The sequence below is a fragment of the Dromiciops gliroides genome, chromosome X (genome assembly GCF_019393635.1).
Source record: "Dromiciops gliroides isolate mDroGli1 chromosome X, mDroGli1.pri, whole genome shotgun sequence".
NCBI classification, from domain to species: domain Eukaryota; kingdom Metazoa; phylum Chordata; class Mammalia; order Microbiotheria; family Microbiotheriidae; genus Dromiciops; species Dromiciops gliroides.
The window spans coordinates 54,248,607-54,272,933 of NC_057867.1; the positions used below are offsets into that span (position 1 = coordinate 54,248,607).

Genomic DNA, 24,327 nt, shown 5'->3' on the forward strand with positions numbered 1-24,327 from the left:
AATTATGGAAGGATGAGAAGGAAAGCAATCAAAATACTGTCTTACCTCCTACTGGGTATATCAAACAACTGTCAAAAATGAGGCTTGACTGCAAAGGAAGTTACTGGAGCAAAGATAGCAACATTTGCTGATACCAGAAATCATGCAGAAAATGACAACTTTTCAAACTTTACGGCTAATAAACAATGACATTCATAAGACTTGAGCTCACGAGGTGTGTTGAGAGGGCAAGCCTCTCTTGACATTTCCGCTGCAAGTAACATATGATCAACTAATGTAAAGTCTGCAAAGAGCATGCCACATGAGACAATACGGAACTATACCTGTTGGGAGAAGCCACAGAAGAACTGGTACAAAAATTGTGGTAGGATGAAACAAAGGTTCTGGAAAACAAAATTAAAAATTGAGTGAGGAGAGAAGCATCCACTCTCTTTCTGTTTGATCTCTGGGCCTACAAGTCATCTCTAGTTCCAGTAGTCAATATTTTAGCAGTATCACACTGAAACAACTTGATAGCAAGAGACAGATCCACAACCAAACCAGCTTCTGTATCTCAGTGGAGCTTCTCAAAAGGCCAAAAGACAGTGAATTTTTTCAATGAGTCAGGTTGCCACAAATGTGTGATAATAGATCTCCTGACATTATTTTGGAGCTATGCCTATGGCTAAGGGGTTAAGTGACTTGGTCGTGGTCATACAGCTATAAAGTGTCAAGAGGCAGATTTCAAATACAGCTATCCACACTGCAGGGATTTAGGGACATAGCCACCCCCACCCACCCACCCACCTGCCGACAATCTGGAAAATCCATGTAAAAAAATTTGACACTTTCTTTGTACCAGAGAAGAAGTTTGAATTATTAATGGTATTAAAAGATAACATATGCTGATATTAGACAATACTATACTTATACTTTATGCATTTCTGAGTTTCTAACTTTTCTGTGTTGTCTTCTGGCCTTCACATGTCATCTGCAGCTTCCACAAAACTCCTCCCAAAAATTTCCATTTAATTTCTTATGCCAACCCACGATATATCAAAACCACAATGGGGAAAGTTGTGATGTGGAAGGGATAACTGAATGTTCCTTACTCTAAGTCTGGCAGTGAGTCAGTTGCAATATTCTCTTTAAGAGCAGTCTTGCTTAATTCAAATTAAATCCTGTTTGTATTCTAGGGAAGAAATGGGCTTATGTCACAAAATAGCACTACTGGGCATTCACCACCCATAGGAGAATGAATGGCACTAGACTCTAAAAATCACTATAAAATGCATGAATTGCACATAGAGATGTTAGTGCCAGAGCCAAGGAATCAAAGTGAGGTGAGTCTTTTGGGCATTGTGATTCTCACAGTAATGTATTACTGCTCTCATTAATCCACTGATTTATAGTACCTGAGAGGGAGGGTGGAGGGATGAACTTGGAGCTAGGAAGATCTGGGGTCAAATTTAGCCTCTGATACATGTCAGTTGTATGACCAAGAAAGTTACTTACTCATCAGTGCCCCAGAAAGTAGAATATGTGCTTGATTCCTGGGCCAGCCTGGGATCTGAAGGCCTGGTCTTAGATGAGGTCATGGTAGGGAGAAGCCTGAAGCCTGAGTTTCTAGTATTGGTGGCAAGAGACCAGATACCTGGGTTGCTAAGGAGTTTTTGTTTTTCTAAACTGATTTGCAAACTTGCATGTTGGTTAAGCCACTGAAGGGTGTTGGCAGTTGTTTTGGGGAATCCCCCTAAGGCTTGGATCAGTTAGCAAAATAGGGAAGAACAATTAACATTAGGTTCTGGTGACAGGAGATTTCCAAATTCCATCAATCTCTGGCACGTTTGGGGGCCAAAGCCCTACTGGTTGGGATCTGATGATGTTGAAGGAAAGGAGAGATGCCAGGTGGCAGCAGCAGCCCTGACCCACTGGGCACTCAATGGAATGGGATGGCTGCAGTATTATGGAGACAATGGACAAAACAGTTAGAGCCTTGTTGACAGGAAGCGGGCTCCATCCAGGACAATGAAGACTTCAGATCCAGTTGCTGAGAGAAGAGAGGGCCACCTTCACCAATCAGGTACTCTCAAGTACACGCTGATTAGGATAACACTCAATACTCTGATTTTTGGAACCAGTACTAATACTATTCCCCAGTGTAACCAACCAATCTTCTCCCCTGGACTTTGTTCCAAATTTCTCATAATTTTCAAAGAAGAGAATCTATTCTCAAATCTTTGGATTGACCATAAATGACAGTAGTATTCAAATGATATACTGTAGGTTTTAAGAAAATTCCCAAAAAGTAGTCCCAAAATTGTTTTAGGCAACATTATTAAAACACACACAAACATCCAAATAACATGACATTATGATGGAGTGAGCTCTGGGATGAAGCCATATCTCTGACACCTATTGGCAAGGTGACCCTGGGCAAGTCACTTATACTCTGTATTCTAGGCAACTCCCTAAGACTAGAAAATGCAGAGAAGGTGCTGACCTGCAATGGCAAAGGAAGCTTCCTGGGAGTTTCTTTTACTAATAGAATCACATGTTTAATCCCTATACCTTAATAGATGGGGGGGGGAGAAGGAGGAAGGGGAGAGGGAGGAGGAGAAAGGGGGAGGAAGGAGGAAGAGAAAGGGGAGGAGGGAGGAAGGAAGGGAAAGAGGAGGAAGAGGGGGAGGAGGGAGAGAGAGTCTAAGAGAGAGATTGAAATAAGTAGGTAGATGATATGGATGAAGGAGACATGTAAATTAGATAAGTAGGTAGGTGAGATAGAGATAATAGCTACTGAGATGGAGTGAGACTGAGATAAATCAGTAGGAAGGTGATACACAGATCAGAGACAAAGAAATTAGGTAGGTGGGCACAATAGATATGCATATAGACACATGAACATACATGTGTGAATGTGTAGACACACAATTATTCTAATGCTTCACTCAATCTATGCTTTAACATTTTCATTGATGTGGGTGTTCCTTCCAATGATCCAGATCACAATCCATCCTTACCTACTCATCCTGTGGGCCTCTCATCTGTGGACTCCTCTAAGTTCATCTCAGGAGTCCACCCAATCCGCTGAGGGTCTTTGATTCATTCTCTTGATGTCACAAAGGTTCCAGTGGAGCGCATCAGCTGCTCCTTGACTGTACATGTGACCAGTCCATTTGATTTTTGAATTATATACCTCTCTGATAATATCTGTGACTCTGGTTCTCCTTGTGCTTCCTAAGGATGACAGTCTTTGGAAAAGTGAGGTCAAGAATCCCTCATCCAAGTGGCAACAGAGAGAAGCAGGAGAATGCAGTGGTTCATGACTTAAACAGTGATACGATATTACCAGAAGAACATTAGCATGAAAAAGGTGGGCCTCAGTGTCATGGAGAAGAACTTTCAGTTGCCCAGACACAACCCATTACACTCTCTTACTCCTATTCAATTCATTTGTAGTGTCTGTCCGAGACACATTAATGGATTAATTAACTAATCGATTCTATAGGCTTATCGAACTACACATAATGCTCTGGGCAATAGGCATTTTTTGTGTCCTTTGTTTATCTCGTGTGGACAATTAACTAAAAAATTTTGAGTGCCTATGGAGTTTATTCAAGAAGTTCCACAGTGTTCCAAGTTTTGACACAATTAGCATGATGTCAAATGCTAAGAGATATTGGGTTTTTTTGGGGAGGGTGGGTGCTTTACCTTCTTTGACGCTGGAGACCTTCTATATATGTCTCCCTGTTGTATGCCTCTCATGATATGAATGGCCAGAGCATCATCAAACAAGGGTATCTCAGCTATTTTATCTTTCCAGGAATGCTGTCCAATTTTGACATATATAATCAATAGGAACCTCCAGTCATGATGAGCCATCAGAGGAGGATGTTATTGGAGCTATGTGTGTTCTGTCCTAACTTGTTCATTTTGCATATCTAAGTTTCTTCTCTTCTTAAAGGAGGTAGCTGAAGAGCCAGTTTTTTATTTTAAATAAGGAGTCCTATATTTTGGCACAATGGATAGTCAGCCTTGGAGTCAGGAAGACCTGGGCTCAAGTCTTACCTCTGACACATGATGGTAGTATGACCTTAGAAGCAAGTGACTTAACCTCTCAGGGTCCCCAGGTGACTCTTCAAAACCCTAAGTTACAGAACAGGTACTGATCTGCACTGGTAAAGGGACCTTTTACACTGGGACCTCACTAAACTTATGCCTCCAGAACTAGACTAAAATGTCATCAATGAAACTCAGGCTCAAACCAAATAATAAATTAAATAGTTTGAACAGAGATATTCTCTTTCATCTCTTCCTGAAGAGAAAGAACTTTAACTCTTAATTCTGGGCCCTACAACAGAGCACTACCACACAAATACTGGAATTGCTGGCCAAAGTTCCCACCCTGGTCAATTCAATTCTATTTTCAGAGCAAAAAATATCACAAAAGTACACCTCTGACCCACTGCCTTGTGCAGCAGAGAGGTCAATCAGGTACCTATATGTACCAAATATGGCCTTCAGGACTACGGTCAGAGTCAGAATAGCCCATGAGTATGTTTTGTTTTTGTTGTGGGGCAATGAGGGTTAAGTGACTTGCCCAGGGTCACACAGCTGGTAAAGTAAGTATTAAATGTCTGAGGCTGGATTTGAACTCAGGTCCTCCAGAATCCAGGGCTGGTGCTCTATCCACTGTGCCACCTAGCTGCCCCTTTGCCCATGAGTATGATCCAATATAGCTATATTTTTGTGTTATTAGGAGTCAACCAAAAAGGAAAAACCAAGATGTGCAATGCATCAATGTTTTTCCCCCTCAAACTCTTTCTCAAGGAACACAATCCTTTTTCATTTCTCCACCAATGCTATCAATTCTCTTGTTTTGTTTGCTGCTAGGGGAAGACAAAAGACCAGGCAATAGGATTTATGTTGGCTGGAGCACCAGCTCCTGTCTAGCCATGGAAGAAAAATGACCACATTGATGAATTAGGGCCCTGTTTACACCGATATTCTCAAGGTTAATCATTTGTCTATTGTGATTAAAGCCATCAGAATGTCAGAACGGTATACCTTGAATTTTGCAGCAGACCAAATGAGATCAACCAGAATTTGGGGGCATTGATACCTGTGATCAACACACGAAGGTCCTATTCAAATGGGCAGATCGATCAATCACTCGGCAAACATTTACTAGGTCTCTTTTTGAGCCACTCTGGTATGTGAACTTGCCGAATTCCTCCCCCCTCCCCAATATCAGCCATGATGGAGATAAAGTCTAAACAGGATAAAGGAGAATAGCTCATATCGCTTGCTAGTAACACTATAAACAAAGTGAATGTCCAATCTCTGGCTTTTGCTCCATTAGTGAATCCCACTGAACATTATTTGTTATTTCAAAGCTGAGTAATGAGTCCAGTAAAAAGTACAAACAGCCTATACTTAACAGATGTAGGCGGCAGAAATATATTTTCAGCCAAACCTCGGCCCAGCCTGAAAGATAAAGATGCTCTAAACATGTCTAGATAAATGACAAACACCTGCCCACATACCTTATAGAAGAAATACTGTACCAGGTGAGCAATTCTCACATAGTACAAATGCCCATGGGCCAGCAGGAGTTTCCTTAAGTGCTTAAACTTGGGAACCGCATAATCACTGTTTCTTGCAGCTTGACGACCTTCTTTGCCTTTGATGCCTTTAAAATACAACAACAGGTTATCACCATGTAGTAAATATTCTGCAGAACATCAGGCTATTGATTTGGGCATTTATTATGTCAAAATCAATGGCCACATTTTATGTCCTTGTTTCCGAGTTTTGCTTCTTCTTTGCGTCCCTTCTTTGTCTGATCTCATGATTGAATAACAGCATGGAAACAAACCAGTAAAGCCGCAAGCTCAGTTAATTTGTTTTTAACTATGTGTGTCTAGGATGATGTAAAACCAAAGAAAATAATTAATTTATTTGACAAGTTGGGTCATCTCAGAAAGAGTAAACTCTAATACCACAGCTCACATCAATGGAATACATTTAAGTTTTTATTCCACACCACAACTTTGTGAGGTCGTTTGTTAGAGGGTTATTAGCTCCATTTCTCACATAAGAAAACTGAGGATCAGAGATGTGATACTCTGGGGTGGACAGGAGAAGAAGTCTGAGCTCACCTAAGGAGTTGGGAAGGAATATACCTGTGAGTTCTTGGAGTTATTGACTTGCCCATGGTGGCACCTGGGACATAAAACCTATTCTTGTCCAGAACTCTTGAAACTAAACCAGCAATCCTCAAAGTGTGGGCCAAGGACCCTGGAGGATCCCCAAGATACACTTTCAGGGGATTCAGAAGGTAAAAACTTCGACCCTGCAACCCTGTGAACCATAACGTCCATGGTGTTTTTCTTGGCAGAGATACTAAAGTGATTTGCCATTTGCTTCTCCAGATTTTCATGATACCAAGACTTTATTTGCCTATTAAAATAATCCTCCCTTTTCCAACTAATTATCTTCACATCCTTCAAATTCTCTTCATATGCTTCACCCAAAACATATTATAACAGATTGACTGCAAAAGCAGATATGAGAATCCGGCTGTGTCCTATTAAGCCAGACATTAGAGATATATTATAGAGATCAGAAATATTTTTTTAAAAATGCCACTCTTCACACTACTTTTTAAAAATATAGCTATTTTTTCATAAAACACATTATTTATATTAACATATAATGGATTTATTATGGTTCGTTGTAATGAATAAAAATTTCTAAATTTATTTTAATAACTATTTCACAAGCATCTATTATGTGTCATGCACTGTGCTAAGCACTTTACAATATTATCTCATTTTAACCTTGAGAGGTGGGTGCTATTATTGTGTCCATTTTATTGATGAGGAATCTGAGGCATCCAAAGGATAAGTGTCTTGTCCAGGGTCATTGAGTTAGTAAGTGTCTGAGACCAGATCTGAACTGAGGTCTTTCAGACTCCAGGTCCAGTGTTCTATGGGGGTAGCTAGGTGGCACAGCAGACAGAGCACTACCTCTGAAGTTGGGAGGACCTGAGTTCAAATCTCACCTCAGACACATACTATCTGTGTGACCCTAGGAAAGTCACTTAACCCCAGTGGCCTTCAACATCCAGGGCTATATTCAGTCGTCCTGATATATCTTGCAATTGGACCCAGATGGCTCTGGAGGAGAGAGTGAGGTTGGTGACCTTCCTAAGCCCTCCCTCACTTAAATCCAATTCACTTCAAGTCATGACATCACCTCCTGATGTCATGGTCCTCTTCAAGAATGAAGGAAAAACAACAACAAAAACCAGTGTTCTATCCACTTCTAATCAGTTTTCATTTCTTTTTTCTTTTTTTTGGTGGGGCAACGGGGGTTAAGTGACTTGCCCAGGGTCACACAGCTAGTAAGTGTCAAGTGTCTGATGCCAGATTTGAACTCAGGTCCTCCTGAATCCAGGGCCTGTGCTTTATCCACTGCACCATCTAGCTGCCCCAGTTTTCATTTCTAATATGGCAAACATCAATAGATAGAACCCACCTTAAAAAAAAGAACACTTGGGGGGGGCGGTTGGGGGCAGGTGAGTCTTCAATACTTTTTAGGATTGTAAAGAGGTCATAACATTAAAAAGTTTGAGAAGCATCTAATTATAGGATGTACAATTCCTCACCTGTTTCAAAATCCTTGCTCTCCTTTCAAGGCTCACCTCAGGTACCACCTCCTATAGGAAGTCATCCCTAAATCCTCAATTTTCTAGTGCTGCCAGTTTCCTTTAGGTAATTTGGCTTGACTTAGCTGGGCACATACTGTATTTTCCCCTAGAACATAAGCCCCTAGAGGGCAGGGACTGGTTTTCATTTTTATCCTTGTATCTCTACCACAGTGGAAAGTGTTTAATAAACGCTTTTGAATGGAGAGAGGGATGAAAAAGGAGAAGAGTTAAGCCAGAGAATCCCTAGATATGAAAAAAAATGACAACCTTGTTATCAAAATGAAAGCATTAATGAATTGCTTTCTTGTCTATAGTACTCAACTAGGCCTTGTCAGAGTGAGCTACCCAGAACTTGTAGCTCTAGGGGTCTTCAATCTAAGGCCGAATGATAAGATGCCTTATTACTCACTTATCACAGGAGGTGGCAACTATGGGGCAGTGGATACAGCACTGGGTAAAGTGTGTCTCCTGCCCTCCAGGGCAAAGAGGTGATAGGTGAGCAATGACACATAGATGGGCTGGTATGGTCAATATGTTGCTTTGATTTGCTTAAATCTGTCTTTGTTATAAAGGGAAATTTTACTCAAGGTAAGGAGGAGAAGTCTTTAGGAAGAAAAGGCAATATAAAAGGGTGTCAATAAAGCAGATTTTAAAACATTTTTTTAAAGAAATTAAGACCAGCCTTGGCATCGGAGGGCCTAGGTTGGAATCCCAACTCTGCCATTTGGGCAAGTACCAACCAAGAGACTCAGTTTCCTCATCTCTGAAAGGGAAGAACAATGCTTGTATTACCCATCTCCAAGGTTGGAAGAATCAACTGAGGTACTACTTGGGAAATACTTGGTAAAGCATTACATAATCTGTCCTACATTATCAGCATCATCATTGCCATATTGTTATTATTAGTAAAAAAAAATAAACATTATTATTATATGAACCACAAGGAAGAGAAAAATAACAAAGGACTTACATGCAAAAAAACACTGATAATTTTTGTATGTTGCTAGATGGACAAAGTGGTACCAAAAATATCTGAGGAATTCCCATTAAATATGACAGCAAAGAGGGAGGAGGCAGCTGGGGCAATATGATTTCCTCCTAGTTTGAAAGCCAACAGAGCCAGAAGGAGCATAGCATCTCTTACAGGGAAATATTCCAATTGATTGTAAGGGGCCCAGCTAGCGTCAACTCTGGACCAGACTGGGGAATGGGGGCAGTTTTTCTTCATCTCTCCCACTGACAGCTTCTGGGCAGGCAGCCTGCAGGCAGTTAGACCAGGCCCTTCCTATACAATACCACCCCAACCTCCAACATACAATCTCCTGGAGAAAACTCAATTAAGACTTGTTGGAACACCCCTTCAGGGTTACAGACATCCAATTCAATTAGTGATGACTTAAGACCTCTGCCCCAGAAACCCCACGGAGTTGGTGATATTAAAAATAGTTGTGGGAATGCTTAACAGAGAGAACATAGGGGTACAGCTTACCTATTCCCACATGGGACTCCAAGATCATGCTAACATCATTAGCACCATCACCAATGGAGAGAGTAATTGGGCTGCCTTTGATGTTCTTCACCATTTTGACGATCTAAAGTATTACACATAACAGAGTTAAAGTTCAAAATTGATGTGAGTAGGAACTACAGTCGGGGAAATCAAACCTGCATTCTATATATCTGAACTAAGAGCCTCCCAACAAAGGGGTAGTTTGTGCTTACACCTGGCCATTTCCAATTTTCAGCTGTAGATTTTCAAGTTAGCTAGAAAGACCCATCTACAATCTGTCCTTGGCTCTACTTATGTAAGAATTGTCACATTCCCAAACCCTGCATCTGCCATAGATACTAAGATTTTTTCTTGTTGTACAGATGTTTTTTTTCTTGGTTTCATGGATGGTTTGTGAACTGTATCAGTGGAAGAATCTTTATTTCCACTAGATTGGCATTCCATGGGAGAACTCCATGGGAGAACTCCATGGGAGAACTCCATGGGAGAACTCCATGGGAGAACTCCATGGGAGAACTCCATGGGAGAACTCCATGGGAGAACTCCATGGGAGAACTCCATGGGAGAACTCCATGGGAGAACTCCATGGGAGAACTCCATGGGAGAACTCCATGGGAGAACTCCATGGGAGAACTCCATGGGAGAACTCCATGGGAGCTGGTGATTGAGTTCATGGGTTGCAAAGATAAGGCTCACTGAGTAATTTCTCTTTGGGAAGATATAGAAAAGAAGCACCCAGGATGAGAAGACACAGATGAGTCATGACCTACACCAGGGAAGGGCAAGAGGGAAGGAGAGCATACAATGAAGGATCCAAATGTGAATGTGTAATTTGGGGGTTAATAAGAGGTAACCTATGGCTTGAGTGGCCAAGGTGCCATCCGAGATCATTTGGAACAATTCAGCTGAGATCCAACTATGGTCAAAATAGTGAAATAGGTGAGCCCTTTTGTGGGTTCTTTCATCTCCCTCAGGAGCAATGCGCACTCACTATGTCAACTCCTAGTGACCAGATTCCTATCCAGGATCAAATAGAAGATCCTTTGGAGTTCTGCTCTCCCCGCTTCCTTTCCATTGTTCTTCCATCTTCTACTCCCCCAACCAAGTACAATGTGATCCATTAACATTGGTCTCCTGGTCATTCCCTCATCCCTAGAACGCTCTCTCCTCTCATCTCTGTCTTCTGGCTTCCTGCAAGTGCCAGCAAAAATCCCACCTTCAACAGGAAGACTTTCTCAGTCGCCTGTAATTCCTCGAGGAATCGTCTTCCCTCTAGGATTCTCTCCAATTCACTTTCTCTGTATCTCCTTTGTCCATAGTTGTTTGAATAGCCATTTCCCCCATTAGACTGTGAGGTCCTTGAAAGCAGGGGCTCTGTTTCTTTTTCTTGGCATCCCAAGTGTCTAGCCCAGTGTCTGGCACTTGGTGGCCACTTAATAAATGTTTATTGACTGAATCAATTGTGGCTCAGGCACACATCCCCTGCTTTTTCCTCTCACCTGGCTTGTAAACCAATTTTTGTTACATTAATAAACATGAAGGTGCTACTTGATATCTCTTACAGTATCGCCCCTCCCAAAGGTAATTTCTACTTAGAGGGATTCTTCAAAGCTATAGAAGGAAACACAACAGGTGGGTTAGATGGGGGAAGGAGTTGGGAAAAGAGTCCTTCCCATGGGCTCTCCCTTGTTCTCCCCCCATCAAGCTTATTGCAAAATCCTTGGAAAATGGTCTGCAGGATGTTTTCAATGGGGCCTAGCACAATACCTTATTCTGGGTAAGTGCTCAACAAATCTGCATTGGGTTTATGAGTCTACCTCAGGCAATAACAGTGGCATTCCACGCAAGCAACGACCACATCCTGGTTCCCCAGATCCCTCTTTCACTACTTGCCCACAGGGAAGAAACCAAATGAAGACATGTTAAGGTACCTCGAAGAAGATGCAAACCCTGATTTCGAGAGTAAGGGTCTGAATTCTGGACCCCCTCCCTCCAACACCACCAAGTTTGCTTATTTCTGATTAACTGAAATAAGTCAGCAGCTAATGGGTACTTTTAAGAGTTGGTCTCCCTGATTTCTCCAGCTGATGGACGGATCTGGAGGGATGAGGAATCATTTGTACAGGGCTCAGACTGGCTGCAACCTTAATTTTGACCCAAATTTAGTGGCTTCACTGATACTAAGTGGCACACACAACCCCATTCAATCACAATTAACACATGAGCTCTGTGAACATGAACTGACAAGTGTGCCTCCCATCCACCTCCCCATCCAGCCCCCCTTACCCCTCCACTCCCTGACACTAGCTGTTTTTTAAATGGTTCTGGGCTTCAGACAGCCAGTGATTTCATCACTTCTGTTAATTGAAAGTTCAGACTTTGGAGGAGAAAAGAGGATATGAGCAGCAAACAGCTGACTACATAAATAACAGAACAGAATCTGGTTTTCTAGACCATGGGATAAGGTAGGGGAATGAGAGGCTCCTACTGCATATCTCAGAAGAATGCAGAATGTTTACCAATCTGATCAAGACAGTTTTAAAATGAAAATAGAGGAGAGAGAAAAGTACTCAGATAAAACTGGAAAACCAGATGCTATAAAGGGCCAGGTATATGAAAAAAAGAAAAATAAGACTGAGAGAAATAGCAAATTATTCATGGGGAGAAGGTTAAGAACAATACTTGTGGCCTGAGATATCTATACATGGGTGCTACTTAATTAATTAGATCTATGAAAATATGAACAGAGGCAAAATAACATTACGGGGCAGCTAGCTTGAATCATCACTTACAAAATGACCTCTGCTTTGTTCAACTATTTAGAGAATACTACAGAGGGGTTTTGTAGAATTATTATTTTTTTTTTTGCGGGGGAATGAGGGTTAAGTGACTTGCCCAGGGTCACACAGCTACTAAGTGTCAAGTGTCTGAGGTCGGATTTGAACTCAGGTCCTCCTGAATCCAGGGCCACTGCTTTATCCATTGTGCCACCTAGCTGCCCCAGTTTTATAGAATTATGGTAGAAATTGATTATAATGCAACATTATATGAGGTATGTATATCTCAGCTAAGAATATGGGTCAAAAACAAAAAGATAAATACAATTTCAGAGGGTACATTGAAACTTGGTAGAATAAAAATTACAAATGGAATACGATAATGGAAGGGCACACTTTTAAAAGAAACAGTTCTGAGAGATGGGATACCAGAAGTGTAAAATCTATCAGTAAGGCATATGCTGAAATGGGAATCTTCCAGCCAGGATATGTAAGAAGAAACAGTAGAGAGCTCTGGAGGGAGGAGAAAAAAAGAGGAAAAAGCAGAGGCGATGAACAGTAGTGTGAGAATATACTATAGACCAACCAGCCAGATGGAGAACATGAATAATGTTTTCCTAATAAAGATCACAAAACCCAGAAAAAAAGGCAAGATGATAGAGTAGTTATAGAGGGTTTTGACAATCTTAACATCTCAAAGTCTCATGTGGCTAAAAGCCAAGCATTTTAAGAATTCTTGTTTGCGTAGCCACTTGTTTCATTTCTTAGAATGTAGAGGAACCAATGCAATAACTTGCTACCCTGAACTTACTCCTGATAAACTAGGAAGTGGCAAAGTGAAAGTGACATGAAGCTTGGGGGAAAGTAGAGATACCAGTTTAGAGTTCCTAGACCCAGTCATAAAAGGAAACAGTAGGACATTATCAGATACTGTTACTTATCCAGGATTTGAGGAAAGCAGATTTCAGTAAATATAATTTTCAATGATCCTAATGGGGAAGATAAGGGAAAAGAACCTAAGGAAACCCATGTGGCCACACAGGGGGCTGTGCAATGAGCTCATACTTACAAGAGATATATACAAAATATGAACGAAAGGCAATGTCACCAGGGATGACTACAAAGGAATAGCATCCCTTACAAAATTAACATCCCAGAGACAAGAGCCCAGAGCAAGCTGACACTTAAAAAAATGTTAGGAACAATTTTAAAAGGACTTTTAAGGTGAATTTGGAGCAAAAATGGGGCGGGGTGGGGAGAGCAAAGAGCTTCTGTTTTCCAAGAAAAATGATCATTGTAGTGGAAACAGCAGAAAAAAACGTTAGCAAGAAGTGAAGAGGCATTGTGGTGAAAAGCAGAGGAATGGCTGAGGCCTTTGGCCAGAACCAAATTAAAATGTTATTGGGAGGGGCAGCTAGATGGCGCAGTGGTTAAGGTACCGGCCCTGAATTCAGGAGTACCTGAGTTCAAATCTAGCCTCAGACACTTGACACTTACTAGCTGTGTGACCCTGGGGAAGTCACTTAACCCCCATTGCCTACAAAAAAACAAAACAAAACAAAAAAAAATGTTATTGGGGGAATGTTTAACAAAACTTTGGCCAGAACCAAATTAAAATGTATTGGGAACATGTTTAACAAAATAAAAATATAATACAACATAGATGATGTTAATTTGTTGTTTTCTGATTCAATATGTGCCCACAGTCATCCATTTCTATTGGAGTTTAACAGCAAAATGGTGTAGAAGACAGGACACTGGATTTACCAGGTATATAGTTGGCATGGTATAAATACTTGTTGGTTCATTGTACCTCAAGTTGGGAAGACCTGGGTTGAGATCCTGCCTGAAATACTTGCCAGCTGTGACCCTGGGCAAGTTCTTTAACCTCTTTGTGCCTAAGTTTGTTCCTCTGCAAAATGAGGGGGCTGAACTCAATAATCTCTAAGGTCCTTTCCAGCTCACTTAGGATCTATGCTTCTATGAGGTTAAGTGAAGAGCTTTGCCTCAAGTCAAAAAGTACAAGCCTGTTCAGAACAGATTGGCATATGTGATTTGCTGAGTCACTGTCAGTGACCTTTTAAAGATCTAAGCAAGAAAGACTGGAAAAGGGAAAATATCATCAGTACAATTTTTTTTAAAGGAAGAGGGGGAACATCAGGCTTAGAGATTAAAAAGGCCATTGGTGACCAGTGTAGTGCTGGAGCCTTGTACCAGATGTTTGAGCTGAATAGAAGGGTTGACATGCAGTGGTGAAGGCCCAAATGATGTTACACAGTGTGTACCATACCAGACATCACAACTTTCTAAGTGCCTAGAGTGGTATGCTGTGGTTCTGAAGGAGAAGAGAAGACAGAGGGGAAGGGTAACTAAGAGTCATGGATTAGCTAGGTTAGATTATTGGAAGTATAAGGTGGCAAGGGATTCAAAAGTGGAGGGAGAGGGGGCAGCTAGGTGGTGCAGTGGATAAAGCAGTGGCCCTGGATTCAGGAGGATCTGAGTTCAAATCCGGCCTCAGACACTTGAAACTTACTAGCTGTGTGACCCTGGGCAAGGCACTTAACCCCCTTTGCCCCGCAACCCCCCCCCAAAAAAACAACCAACCCCCAAACAAATATTGCTTCATTTGATCTTGACTACAACCCTTCGAGGTAGGTGCTGCTTTTATTCCCGTTTAGTTGATGAAAATGAGGCAGACTGCAGTCATATTACTTGCCCAGGGTCACTCAACTACTCTGTGCCTGAGGCCGGATTGGAAGTCATGTTTTCCTGACTCCAGGCCCAGTGCTCTACCCACACTGCCCTACCAGCTGTCTCAATAGTCCTGAATAGCAGCAATGGACTCAGAGAACAAGAAGAGAATGGAGAGTCTGGAGCTCACAGTGAGAACAAAGAACAGATCTAGAAGGAATAAGATGGAAGGACAGGAGGCTGTGACCAGAGGGAAATTTAGAGTCGCTATTATGGTGGCAGATGAGTTTTAAGTTCTGGTGAGGCAAAAAGAGTAGCTACCCGCAGGGATGACCAGAGAAGGAGGCCATGGAAGGCAGCAAACTGGCAGAGGATGATTCAACGAAGGACCTTGGCAAGAATACTAAGGTCACTAAGTATAAGGGCAGGGCTTGGAGTGGTCAGGATTCCAATAGTAAAAGAAGGTTTGATAGCAGTTGAAGTGGAGACCTACCTTGTTCAGGGGGAAATCATGAAATGCCAGTAGATAACAGCTAATTAGAGGCAAGAGTGCTGAGGCTGGAACCAGGAAGCCCTGAGGTAAAATCTGGCCTCAGATATTCACTAGCTGGGTGACTCCAAGCAAGTCTCTTAACCTCTGTCTGCCTCAGTTTCCTCATCTGTAAAATGAGGATCATAATAACCCCCTACGTCCCAGGGTTGTTGGGAGGATCATGAGAGAATATTTGTTTAGCACCCACCCAGAACAGTGCCTGGCACATAGTAGGTGTTATATAAATGTTAGCCTCATCATTATTGTTATTGTTATCACCATTATTATTATTGTGGCAGAAAAAGTAGACCTATTTACCTCCCTTTTTGTCTATCTTCTCCATCAAGGAGAATGGCCTTTAAACCGGTCAGGATGACAGAAACGTGGCAAAGAGAAAAGTAGACAAAAATATTCGACAACTCAAACAAAATGGGGCTTTGACACATTACAATCCTCCTTAAGAGCTCCTGCTCTACTTTGCCCACTTACGGCGAGAGCCCAAAGCAAGACAAATTGGAAGCAGAAATCGAGGCAAGAGACAAGCATGGGAAAGATCAAGGACTCCTGCTTCCACCAGAGAGCACGTCTTAAGGAGATTAGGGTGCTTCTGTCTGGAATGAACTAGGATGAAGGTCTGCAGTGCAATGTCGGAAAAGGGAACACAGAATCCACAAACCCCAGCAGTAAGGGGCCTTTTCTCAAGCCCAGAAGACACTTGTTTAATATAAATCAATTCAGGCAACCAAGACTTTAAATATAGCAGCTACCAGGAGCAAGGCCCTGTGCTAGGCAGTGAAAAAAGAAATAACAATAAAGGAGAGAGCAAAGTCTCTCAAGAAACTAACAAATAAGTCAATGACTACAGTCCACCTCAGTTTCTGCAACTAAATGGCAATAAAATGGGAATAAAGGCACCTACCTCAAGAGTTGTGGTCAAGATCAAATGAAACAATATCTGAAAAGAGCTAAAGTGTCTGACACATAGTAGGTACCATATAAAGGCTTATTCCCTTCCTATTTGGCCACAAGCTCCTCCTCCCTTCCCCCTTTTCTTCTTTTCACCTCTTAACATCATCCTCAGTTCCCCCCTTACTCGAGTCTCTGAGGAAAGGGTGACTCTTGGGGGCAGCTAGGTAGCACAGCGGATAAAGCACCCGCCCTGGATTCAGGAGGACCTGACACTTGACATTTACTATCGGTGTGATCCACAGGACAAGTCACTTAACCCTCATTGCCAGAAGGAAGGAAGGAAGGAAGGAAGGAAGGAAGGAAGGAAGGAAGGAAGGAAGGAAGGAAGGAAGGAAGGAAGGAAGGAAGGAAGGAAGGAAGGAAGGGAGGGAGGGAGGGAGGGAGGGAGGGAGGGAGGGAGAGAGAGAGGGAGGGAGGGAGAGAGAGGGAGACAGAAGGAGAGAGAGGGAGGGAGGGAGGGAGAGAGAGAGAGGGAGAGGGAGGGAGAGAGAGAGAGAGAGAGAGAGAGAGAGAGAGAGAGAGAGAGAGAGAGAGAAAGAGAAAGTAAGGAAGAAAGAAATGGTGACTCTTTTCTTTGCCAAGGCAATACCTTATATAAGGACCCTTGAGCTCATTCTTTCTCTTTGTCCCAAGCAGATTGCCCCCACCATTATCCCCCCCTCTCCCCTTTTCTCTTTAACTACCCTTCCATCTCTCCCTATCTGCAGGCTCCTTCCTTGATGCTTATAAACATGTGCCTGTCTTCCTTTCCCCCATCCTTAAAAAAACCCTGTTATAAAGGGGGCAGCACACTAATTATTTTGGAAATGAAAGGCACATAGCATTTTGGAACTAAAGTAGAATATTATTATGGGATCTGTGTTGTTAACACTGCTTATGTGAGGTTCTGCTCGATTGTAAATTACCTTGAGATTTAATTGGATCCTATCATCCAAGCAAGCTCTTGTCCTACATCTCTCTTCCTTATCTCAGGCAAACTCCCCGGAAAAGCTATCCACAGTCAGTATTTTTCCTCTGTTCTTGCTCTTATCCTTGACAATCTACATTCGAGCTTCATCATTCAACTAACCATGCCCTTTCCAGACTCACCAATGATCTCTTAATTGCCAATCTGATGACCTTTTCCTAGTCCTCATCCTTCTTGACCTTTTTTGCAGCATTTGACACTGTCAATCACCTTCTCCTCCTGGACACTGTCCTCTCTCTCACATACACATGCCTATATGTGTATGTTGTCTGTCCTGGCTACATACACAGTAAGCTCCACAGGGCAAGTTGTTTCCACTTCTGTCCCAGTACCTAGCACAGTGTCAGCCACGGTAGGAGGTGCCTGATACATGCTTGATTGATCTACTGAATTTAGTTGGGATTTGAAAACATAAATAGGTGAAAACTCAAATCCTTTCAGAGCTGATTCCTCCATAAAAGGTCTTTTCAATGTGTCATCATGGTTTGGAAATGGCCCCGTAGTCGTCAAAGGTGATGCTTATGAATCTCAAGCTCTGGCGTGTCCATTGGCAAAGTAGGGAAATGTAGGTGTTAAATACTAAAACAACAGAGAATATGTCTCAAGAGAGTAGTGATTAATTACTGAAAGAGTGAGCTAGACAACAATCACTATGAGTTGCTGGAAGGGACAAGTTAGTGTGGGCTAGAGTATTCTGGGAAGGGAAAGCTTCACAGAGGAACAGGGACTTCAGCTGACCTTGAAAATCAGATTTGAAAAAGCAAAAGGAGAGGCTCATGCTCTCATTTTACAGATGAGGAAACTGAGGCCAAGGGAGGTGAAATGATTTGCCCACAGTCACAAAGCTACTAAATAAATATCTATCTGAAACAGGATTTAAGCCCAGGCCATCCTGACACCTCCTGACATCCTAATACCCAAACCACTACTACAACAAGAGGGGCGGGCACTCCAGGAACAAGGGGTTAAGAATGCAATGAACACTTGGGGAAGAGGTAGAGGCCCAACTTGACTAGAGCAGAGGCTTAATGTTAGAGGGGAAAGGATGGCAACAGAGAGGGTGGGACTACTTTACACAATAACAGAGAATAATAATAATAATGTTTTATATAACACTATGTGCCAGACACAGTGCTATGCATTTTATAATTATTATCTCGTTTGATCCTCACAACAACCCCGGGAGGTAGGTGCCATTGTGATTCTCATTTTTACAGATAAAGGAAGTGAGCAAAACAGAGGTTAAGTGACTGGGGAAATGTGAACACAGAAGCAAGGTCCTAGAGGAAGCAGGAGGAAATGGGATGTGGGCAAAGTGATGAGCCTTAATGAAGGAATGAAGTGGGTGGGTACAGCAGGAAAAGATGAATTTGAACTCAAAGAGCTGACCACTTACTAGCTGTATGACCTTGGGCAAGTCACTTTACTTCTGTCTGCCTTAGTTTCCTTGACTGCAAAATGGGGATAATAGCAGGGTAGTCAGGAGGATTTATTTGCAAAGCACTTACGCAGTACCTGGCATATAGTTGGTGCTATATGATTGATAATAATTATTACTCTAGCTTTGTTACTTATTAGTGTTATGACCTTGGGCAAGTCACAATACTTCTCCACACTCTGGTTTCCTTATTTATAAAAATGAAGAGGCTGGCCTAATCTATGAAAAGTACCAAGTTTAGGAAGAGAGTAGTGGGAATAGAAAGACAGGACAAATGTGAGAAACATTTGGAAGGAATAAAAGATTTTGTGACTGGATATATGGGGTGAAATCAAAAGCAGTTTCAAGTCAGAAAGATGGGATGAATGATGGTACCACTAACACCAATGCAACTCCACAAACATTTGTTAATCCCCTATTATGCGGAAGGCACCAGGAGTTACCAAAAGTGAAAAAAGGACGAGGTCTTTTCAACTCAATATTCTTACAGTCTAAGAGGATGGGGTATGAAATGTACAAAAGTGACATAAGGGAAAATGTGATAGGAGCAAAAAGGAATCCTGAGAAATGTGAGGTTGGGAGGATTTTCACCTGGTCCCAGGAAAGGAGGGTGGGTGGAGAAGATAAGTTAAGAAGAAGGGTCAGTTTGAGGGGCTAAGAACATGAATTCAGTCACAGACATAAAGAGCTCAGGGCACCAACATGACATCCAAGTTTGCAGTCAGAGATAAAGGTCACAGGTCAAAAGAGAGGTCACCAGTAGAAATCTGGGTCATCTGCCCAGAGGTGATCATTACCATCATGATAGTGGATGGGCCCCACGGAAGGGATTACAGGATTGTAGCCTTAAAGCTGGAAGAGACTTCTGAGGTCATCTACATCAACCCCCTCATTTTATAGGTGAGAAAAACTGAAGTCCAAAGATATTGTGATTTGCTCAAGATCACACAGGTGGGAAACGGCAGGATTAGAGCTTCATTCCAAGTCTCTGACACCAAAATCACTGCTCCTGACTAAGCTTTGGGCAAGCCCACATTTGGGGGCAGAGGGCAGGAGAGGAAGGCATAAGAGCCAATAACGAAGGAAAATGAAGAGTGGGAGATGATAGGAAAGTCAGGAGAACTGGAAGTCAGGAAAAGAGGGAAGGTATGTTCAGCAGTGTCAAATATGGCAGAGAGGTCAATGGGTTACAAAAGCAAAGAAAGGGCCAATGGACTGGGCAAGAAGGAGATCACTGCCCCTTGGGAGTAGAGTTTTGTTAAAGTATGAATGCCAGGTTATAGGGTCATAAGTGGGTGGGAAGGAAAGGGGAGGCAGCAGGAAAAGGTCATTCGTTTAAGAAGTTCTGACAATGAAAGGAAGGAAAGAAATTGAACCATACCCAGACAGGACCTATGAGCGACACAAAATGTTTATTTATTTCAGGTCACATTCAAGGGCAAAGGTTAAAGAGACAGCAAACAGTGGGAGAGATGAGTGCCGATCATAATTCCTATTGGAAAACTTGCTAGAAAAAATGTATTTTCCAGGTAAGAGCTGAACCCTTCTTCCCCACCTCAACCCCGTGCAGGGTGGGCGATAAGAGTTGAGGCCGTTTCCCTAGTCTTAGTTACCTGTGCTTTCTGTAGAGGGGCCATCCGGCAACAGAGAACAGCAGTGCATTTGATACAAATCTGCATAAAGATGGTTTTGTAATTGGTCGAAGTGGACTCTTGGGAAGAATTTAATATAAGGGACAAAGTCGACCCATCAATTATCAGTCCGTATTCTTGATGTTCTCCCCATCCTCTAAAAAAAGAAAAGAAAAATATATTTGAGTTTATAAAAACTTTACATGTCTAGTATATATTTTTGAAAGAACCAAAGGGGAGTTTTGGAGCACATGAATGGATATACAGGTGGCCAAAGGGAGACGCTGTCATGGGCACAGTGCTATTGGGATTGGGTAGAGTTCATGTCAACTTAAATCAAGAACATGGTTTAGGGAAGACTGATCCTTGGTGAGTGTGGCAGATTGGAAAATAAGAAAATCTGTATTGAGTTCTTATAAAACAGTGGTTTCCCTCTGGAACCTAGGATTTCAAGAGAATACTCTAAGTAGTTCCTTCAATGTGTGGTAATACCAATAGCCATTTCCCAATAGATAAATGGTCAAAGAATACAAACAGTTTAAAAAGAAGAAATGCATACTATAAAGAACCATATTAAAAGTTGTTCCAAATTAATACAATTAAATAGAAATTAAGATATCTCTGAGGTTTCACTTCATACCTCTCCGAAGAGAAGATAATAAAAGACAGAAATAGTCAATATCTAACAGCATGTGGGAAGATAGGCATGTTAATATACTGTTAGTGGAGTTGTCAGATAGTCCAATCATTTTGGAAAACAATTTGGAATAATGTGAGAAAAGTGGTTAAACAGTCCATACCCTTTGACATAGCAATCCCAGGAATGGGCATATACCACAAAGGCAAAGTCAGAAACAAAGTTCTGATTTACACCAAACTGTCCATGGTCACACTTCTCATGGTAGCAATAAATTCGATGGCCACCATTTAGAGAATGACTGAACAAAATGATACATGAACATAATGGAATATTGTTGGATTGTAAGAAATGATGAATATCAGGGCAGCTAGGTGGCGCAGTGGATAAAAGCACAGGTCCTGGATTTAGGAGGCCCTAAGTTCAAATCCAGCCTCAGACACTTGATACTTACTAGCTGTGTGACCCTGGGCAAGTCACTTAACTCTCACTGGCCCGCACAAAAAAAACCATGAGGGGCAGCTAGGTGGCACAGTGGATAGAGCACCGGCCCTGGAGTCAGGAGGACCTGAGTTCAAATCCGGCCTCAGACACTTAACACTTACTAGCTGTGTGACCTTGGGCAAGTCACTTAACCCCAATTGCCTCACAAAAAAAACCAAACAAACCCATGAATGAGGAATTCAAAGAGATACTAAAACATTCAAATGACATAATACAGAGTAAAGAAAGTAGAACCAGGAGAGTAAGACATATAATAACTTTAGTAATGTAAATAAAAACAATATTAAAAAGCAACTAAGCCTTTAATAGTGATAATGACCCAACTTGGTCTTGGAAAATGGACCATGAAACACATCTCCATCCTCTCATTAGGGAGGGACTATGGATACAGAATAACATATGCTGTCAACCACGGTTACTGCCTCAGTGGGTTCCATCTCCCTATTGCAATCAATGAGAAGTGAGGGTTCAGTAGGGAGAGGGAGATTTCTGAAAATAACTGTGGAGTAAACACAAAAGACATCAATTAAACTTTTTTTTTTAAGTGTGATCATTGATTTGTTTCTGCTCCATCACTTTTAGGTCCTGCCTCCATTAGGGTGAAATTAAATTTTAAAAAAGAAGCTATAAAAACATTTTTAAAACCCCCTTTTCTTTCTTTCAATACTCACATTGAATACTGATGACCATAATGACTTATGCCTTTTGCTTCTTTTCTAAGCTTTATGAAAACCTAAACTGATTGTATTTTTCAGATGTGATGGGGTGGGAGGGGGGTGGCGGGGGAGGCCACTATGTCTGGTGAGTGGGTTATTAGGAGAGTTACTCAAGGAAGGATGTGATGAAAAACACATAGCAAACAAAGAGCACACAGCACTGGCCTTCGGACACGAGGTTGCCCAAAAGCCGTCTCTTTCTTACTTTTTGATGCTTCGCCGTTTGGGGAATTCATATAGCAGCTTCTTATGGTAGTCAACCAGCAGTTCATGCAAATGATCTTCTTTTCTGTCACTATCTCCGATGGTGCGAGTGGTCAGCTCTAAGAGTTCAGTGTTTGTCTGGAAGAGGCGGCAGGCATAGCAGGTAGACTTGGCAGTCTCCATCTTATCCCCAGTGAGCACCCAGACTTTCATACCTGCCTTGTGCAAGGCTTCGATAGTCTCAGCTGCTTGATCCTGAAGCCTAAAAGGAAAAGAAAAAACAACTTTTTCCCTTCCATATTTCCAGAGTCATTCCCAATGTCAGCTTCATGGAGTTTATTTTAACCTTGTGATTCACATTTTTTCCCCAATCATGAGATTGTATCTTGTTCTGTTTCCTTCCTTTGTATCCTTTTCCCGATACCATGCCACCCCTCAAACACCTTTACAGCACTACAAGCCACCCATTTATTGATTAAGCAAATTCAAATTAACTTTGGTTTCCAGAATTATGGGACAGCCCTTGTGCTATGCTATGGTATAACCAAATTAGGAGTGATATTCATTGCTCTTAACTCAAGTATTTGGAAACTTGGGAAAATGCCCGTCTTGCTGCCATTTTAGCTAATTTCATTAACTCAGTCTCTCCTCTATTTCTACCTGATCAAAGAAAACAGAGACTGGTGATTTCCATATCCCTGAAGAGCACTGGAAGTGGACAATGAGGGAAGAATAGAGAATCACCATTTTTGGGTGACTGAATTTAGACTGGAAGGGTAGGGAGTGGAAGAAGAGCAACTAGGTGGCTTCTGAAGGCCTCTTTCAGTCCCAGGGTTACAAATAATACTAAATGTCATTTTGTTATTGAAGGAGGTGTTTTAGACTTGTGACTTTACCAGGGTAAGATACTATGGGTCTTGAAACTCCCTCCAGCAAGAGACTGACAGCTTGTCAGAAATGTATAGCATCCCTGGCACACAGTAGGTGCTTAATAAATGCTCATTGACTGATGGAGGCATCATACAGTAGAATGAAAATCAGAGGCCCTAAGCTTCAAATCCTCTCACTTTTACTACCTGTGTGGCCCTTGGTTTTGGTTTGCTAACCTGTAAGATGAGAGGGTAGACACTGCAAAAATATCAGGGACACACTAAAAATATATATATCAGGGACAGTGTGGTACAAGGAAAAGACCTTTGGATTTAAAGTGGAGAGGAACTGGTCTTGAATCCCAATTCTGCTGCTTACTACCTGCATGACTTTGGGCAAATCACTTCTATTCCCTAGGCCTCAGTTTCCTAGTACTAGATTGCCTCCTTCTCCTCCTTGGCATGCCCTGGCCCTGGGGTCCCTCCTGGAGGGTGGATATCAGACCATCTGTTTCAGGTGGGCAACCAAGGAATTTACCTTATCATCCCTGGCTGATCTCTTGGATTTCAGGATCTCCAGAAAGTCCTCCCCTTCCCTCCCCCCACCAAAGGTCTGCAAGACTTCATTATGTACCCATTCTGGGCAAATTCAAACCACACATTTCACAGTTATTTTTTTAATATGTTATTTACCCCATTAGATTGTAAGCTTCTTGAGGGCAGGGTCTGTCACATGCCTTTCCTCACATCCCTACTACTTAGTATAGTGCCTGACACAAAGTAGGTGCTTAATATATGTTTACTGACTATTAGCCTCTGAGGTCCTTTTTTCATTCTAGATCTATGATAATTATGTGTGACCTCTGCCTGTGGGCAAATCACTCCAACTCCCTGGGCCTCAGTTTCTTCCTCTATAAAATGAGGAGTTTGGACTAGATGTTCTCTGAGGGCCCATCTAGCTCTAAGACCCAGATTTTCTGACTTGCTCCATTTCAGACAGCTAGTACACATCAGAGGGAAGACCTGCACCCAAATTTCCCTGACTCCAAGATGGGCCCCTCTATCCATTTATCCAGGTTGCCTCAGAGAGGAAGAGGATCTTATTAAAATGGATAGAACCTCCTACATACCTAAGGGGAGAATTCTCCAAGCCTGAAATGAGGATTAATATCTGTGAGTAACTTGGGCT

The 24,327-nt window shown here is 42.0% G+C and overlaps 1 protein-coding gene across 5 annotated transcripts in view; it reads right to left on the bottom strand.

Moving 5' to 3' along the window:
* Positions 1 to 24,327, bottom strand: part of ATP11C (ATPase phospholipid transporting 11C) — a 225,721-nt gene that overhangs the window by 40,597 nt on the left and 160,797 nt on the right. For all 5 annotated transcript variants that reach the window (XM_043974013.1, XM_043974011.1, XM_043974010.1 and 2 more), the window contains exons 19-23: positions 22,271 to 22,531; positions 20,191 to 20,365; positions 9,183 to 9,285; positions 5,526 to 5,671; positions 324 to 383 (exon numbers count right to left, since the gene is read on the bottom strand). In XM_043974013.1, the coding sequence (XP_043829948.1) occupies positions 324 to 383; positions 5,526 to 5,671; positions 9,183 to 9,285; positions 20,191 to 20,365; positions 22,271 to 22,531 (745 nt within the window). The remainder of the gene's footprint in view (positions 1 to 323; positions 384 to 5,525; positions 5,672 to 9,182; positions 9,286 to 20,190; positions 20,366 to 22,270; positions 22,532 to 24,327) is intronic.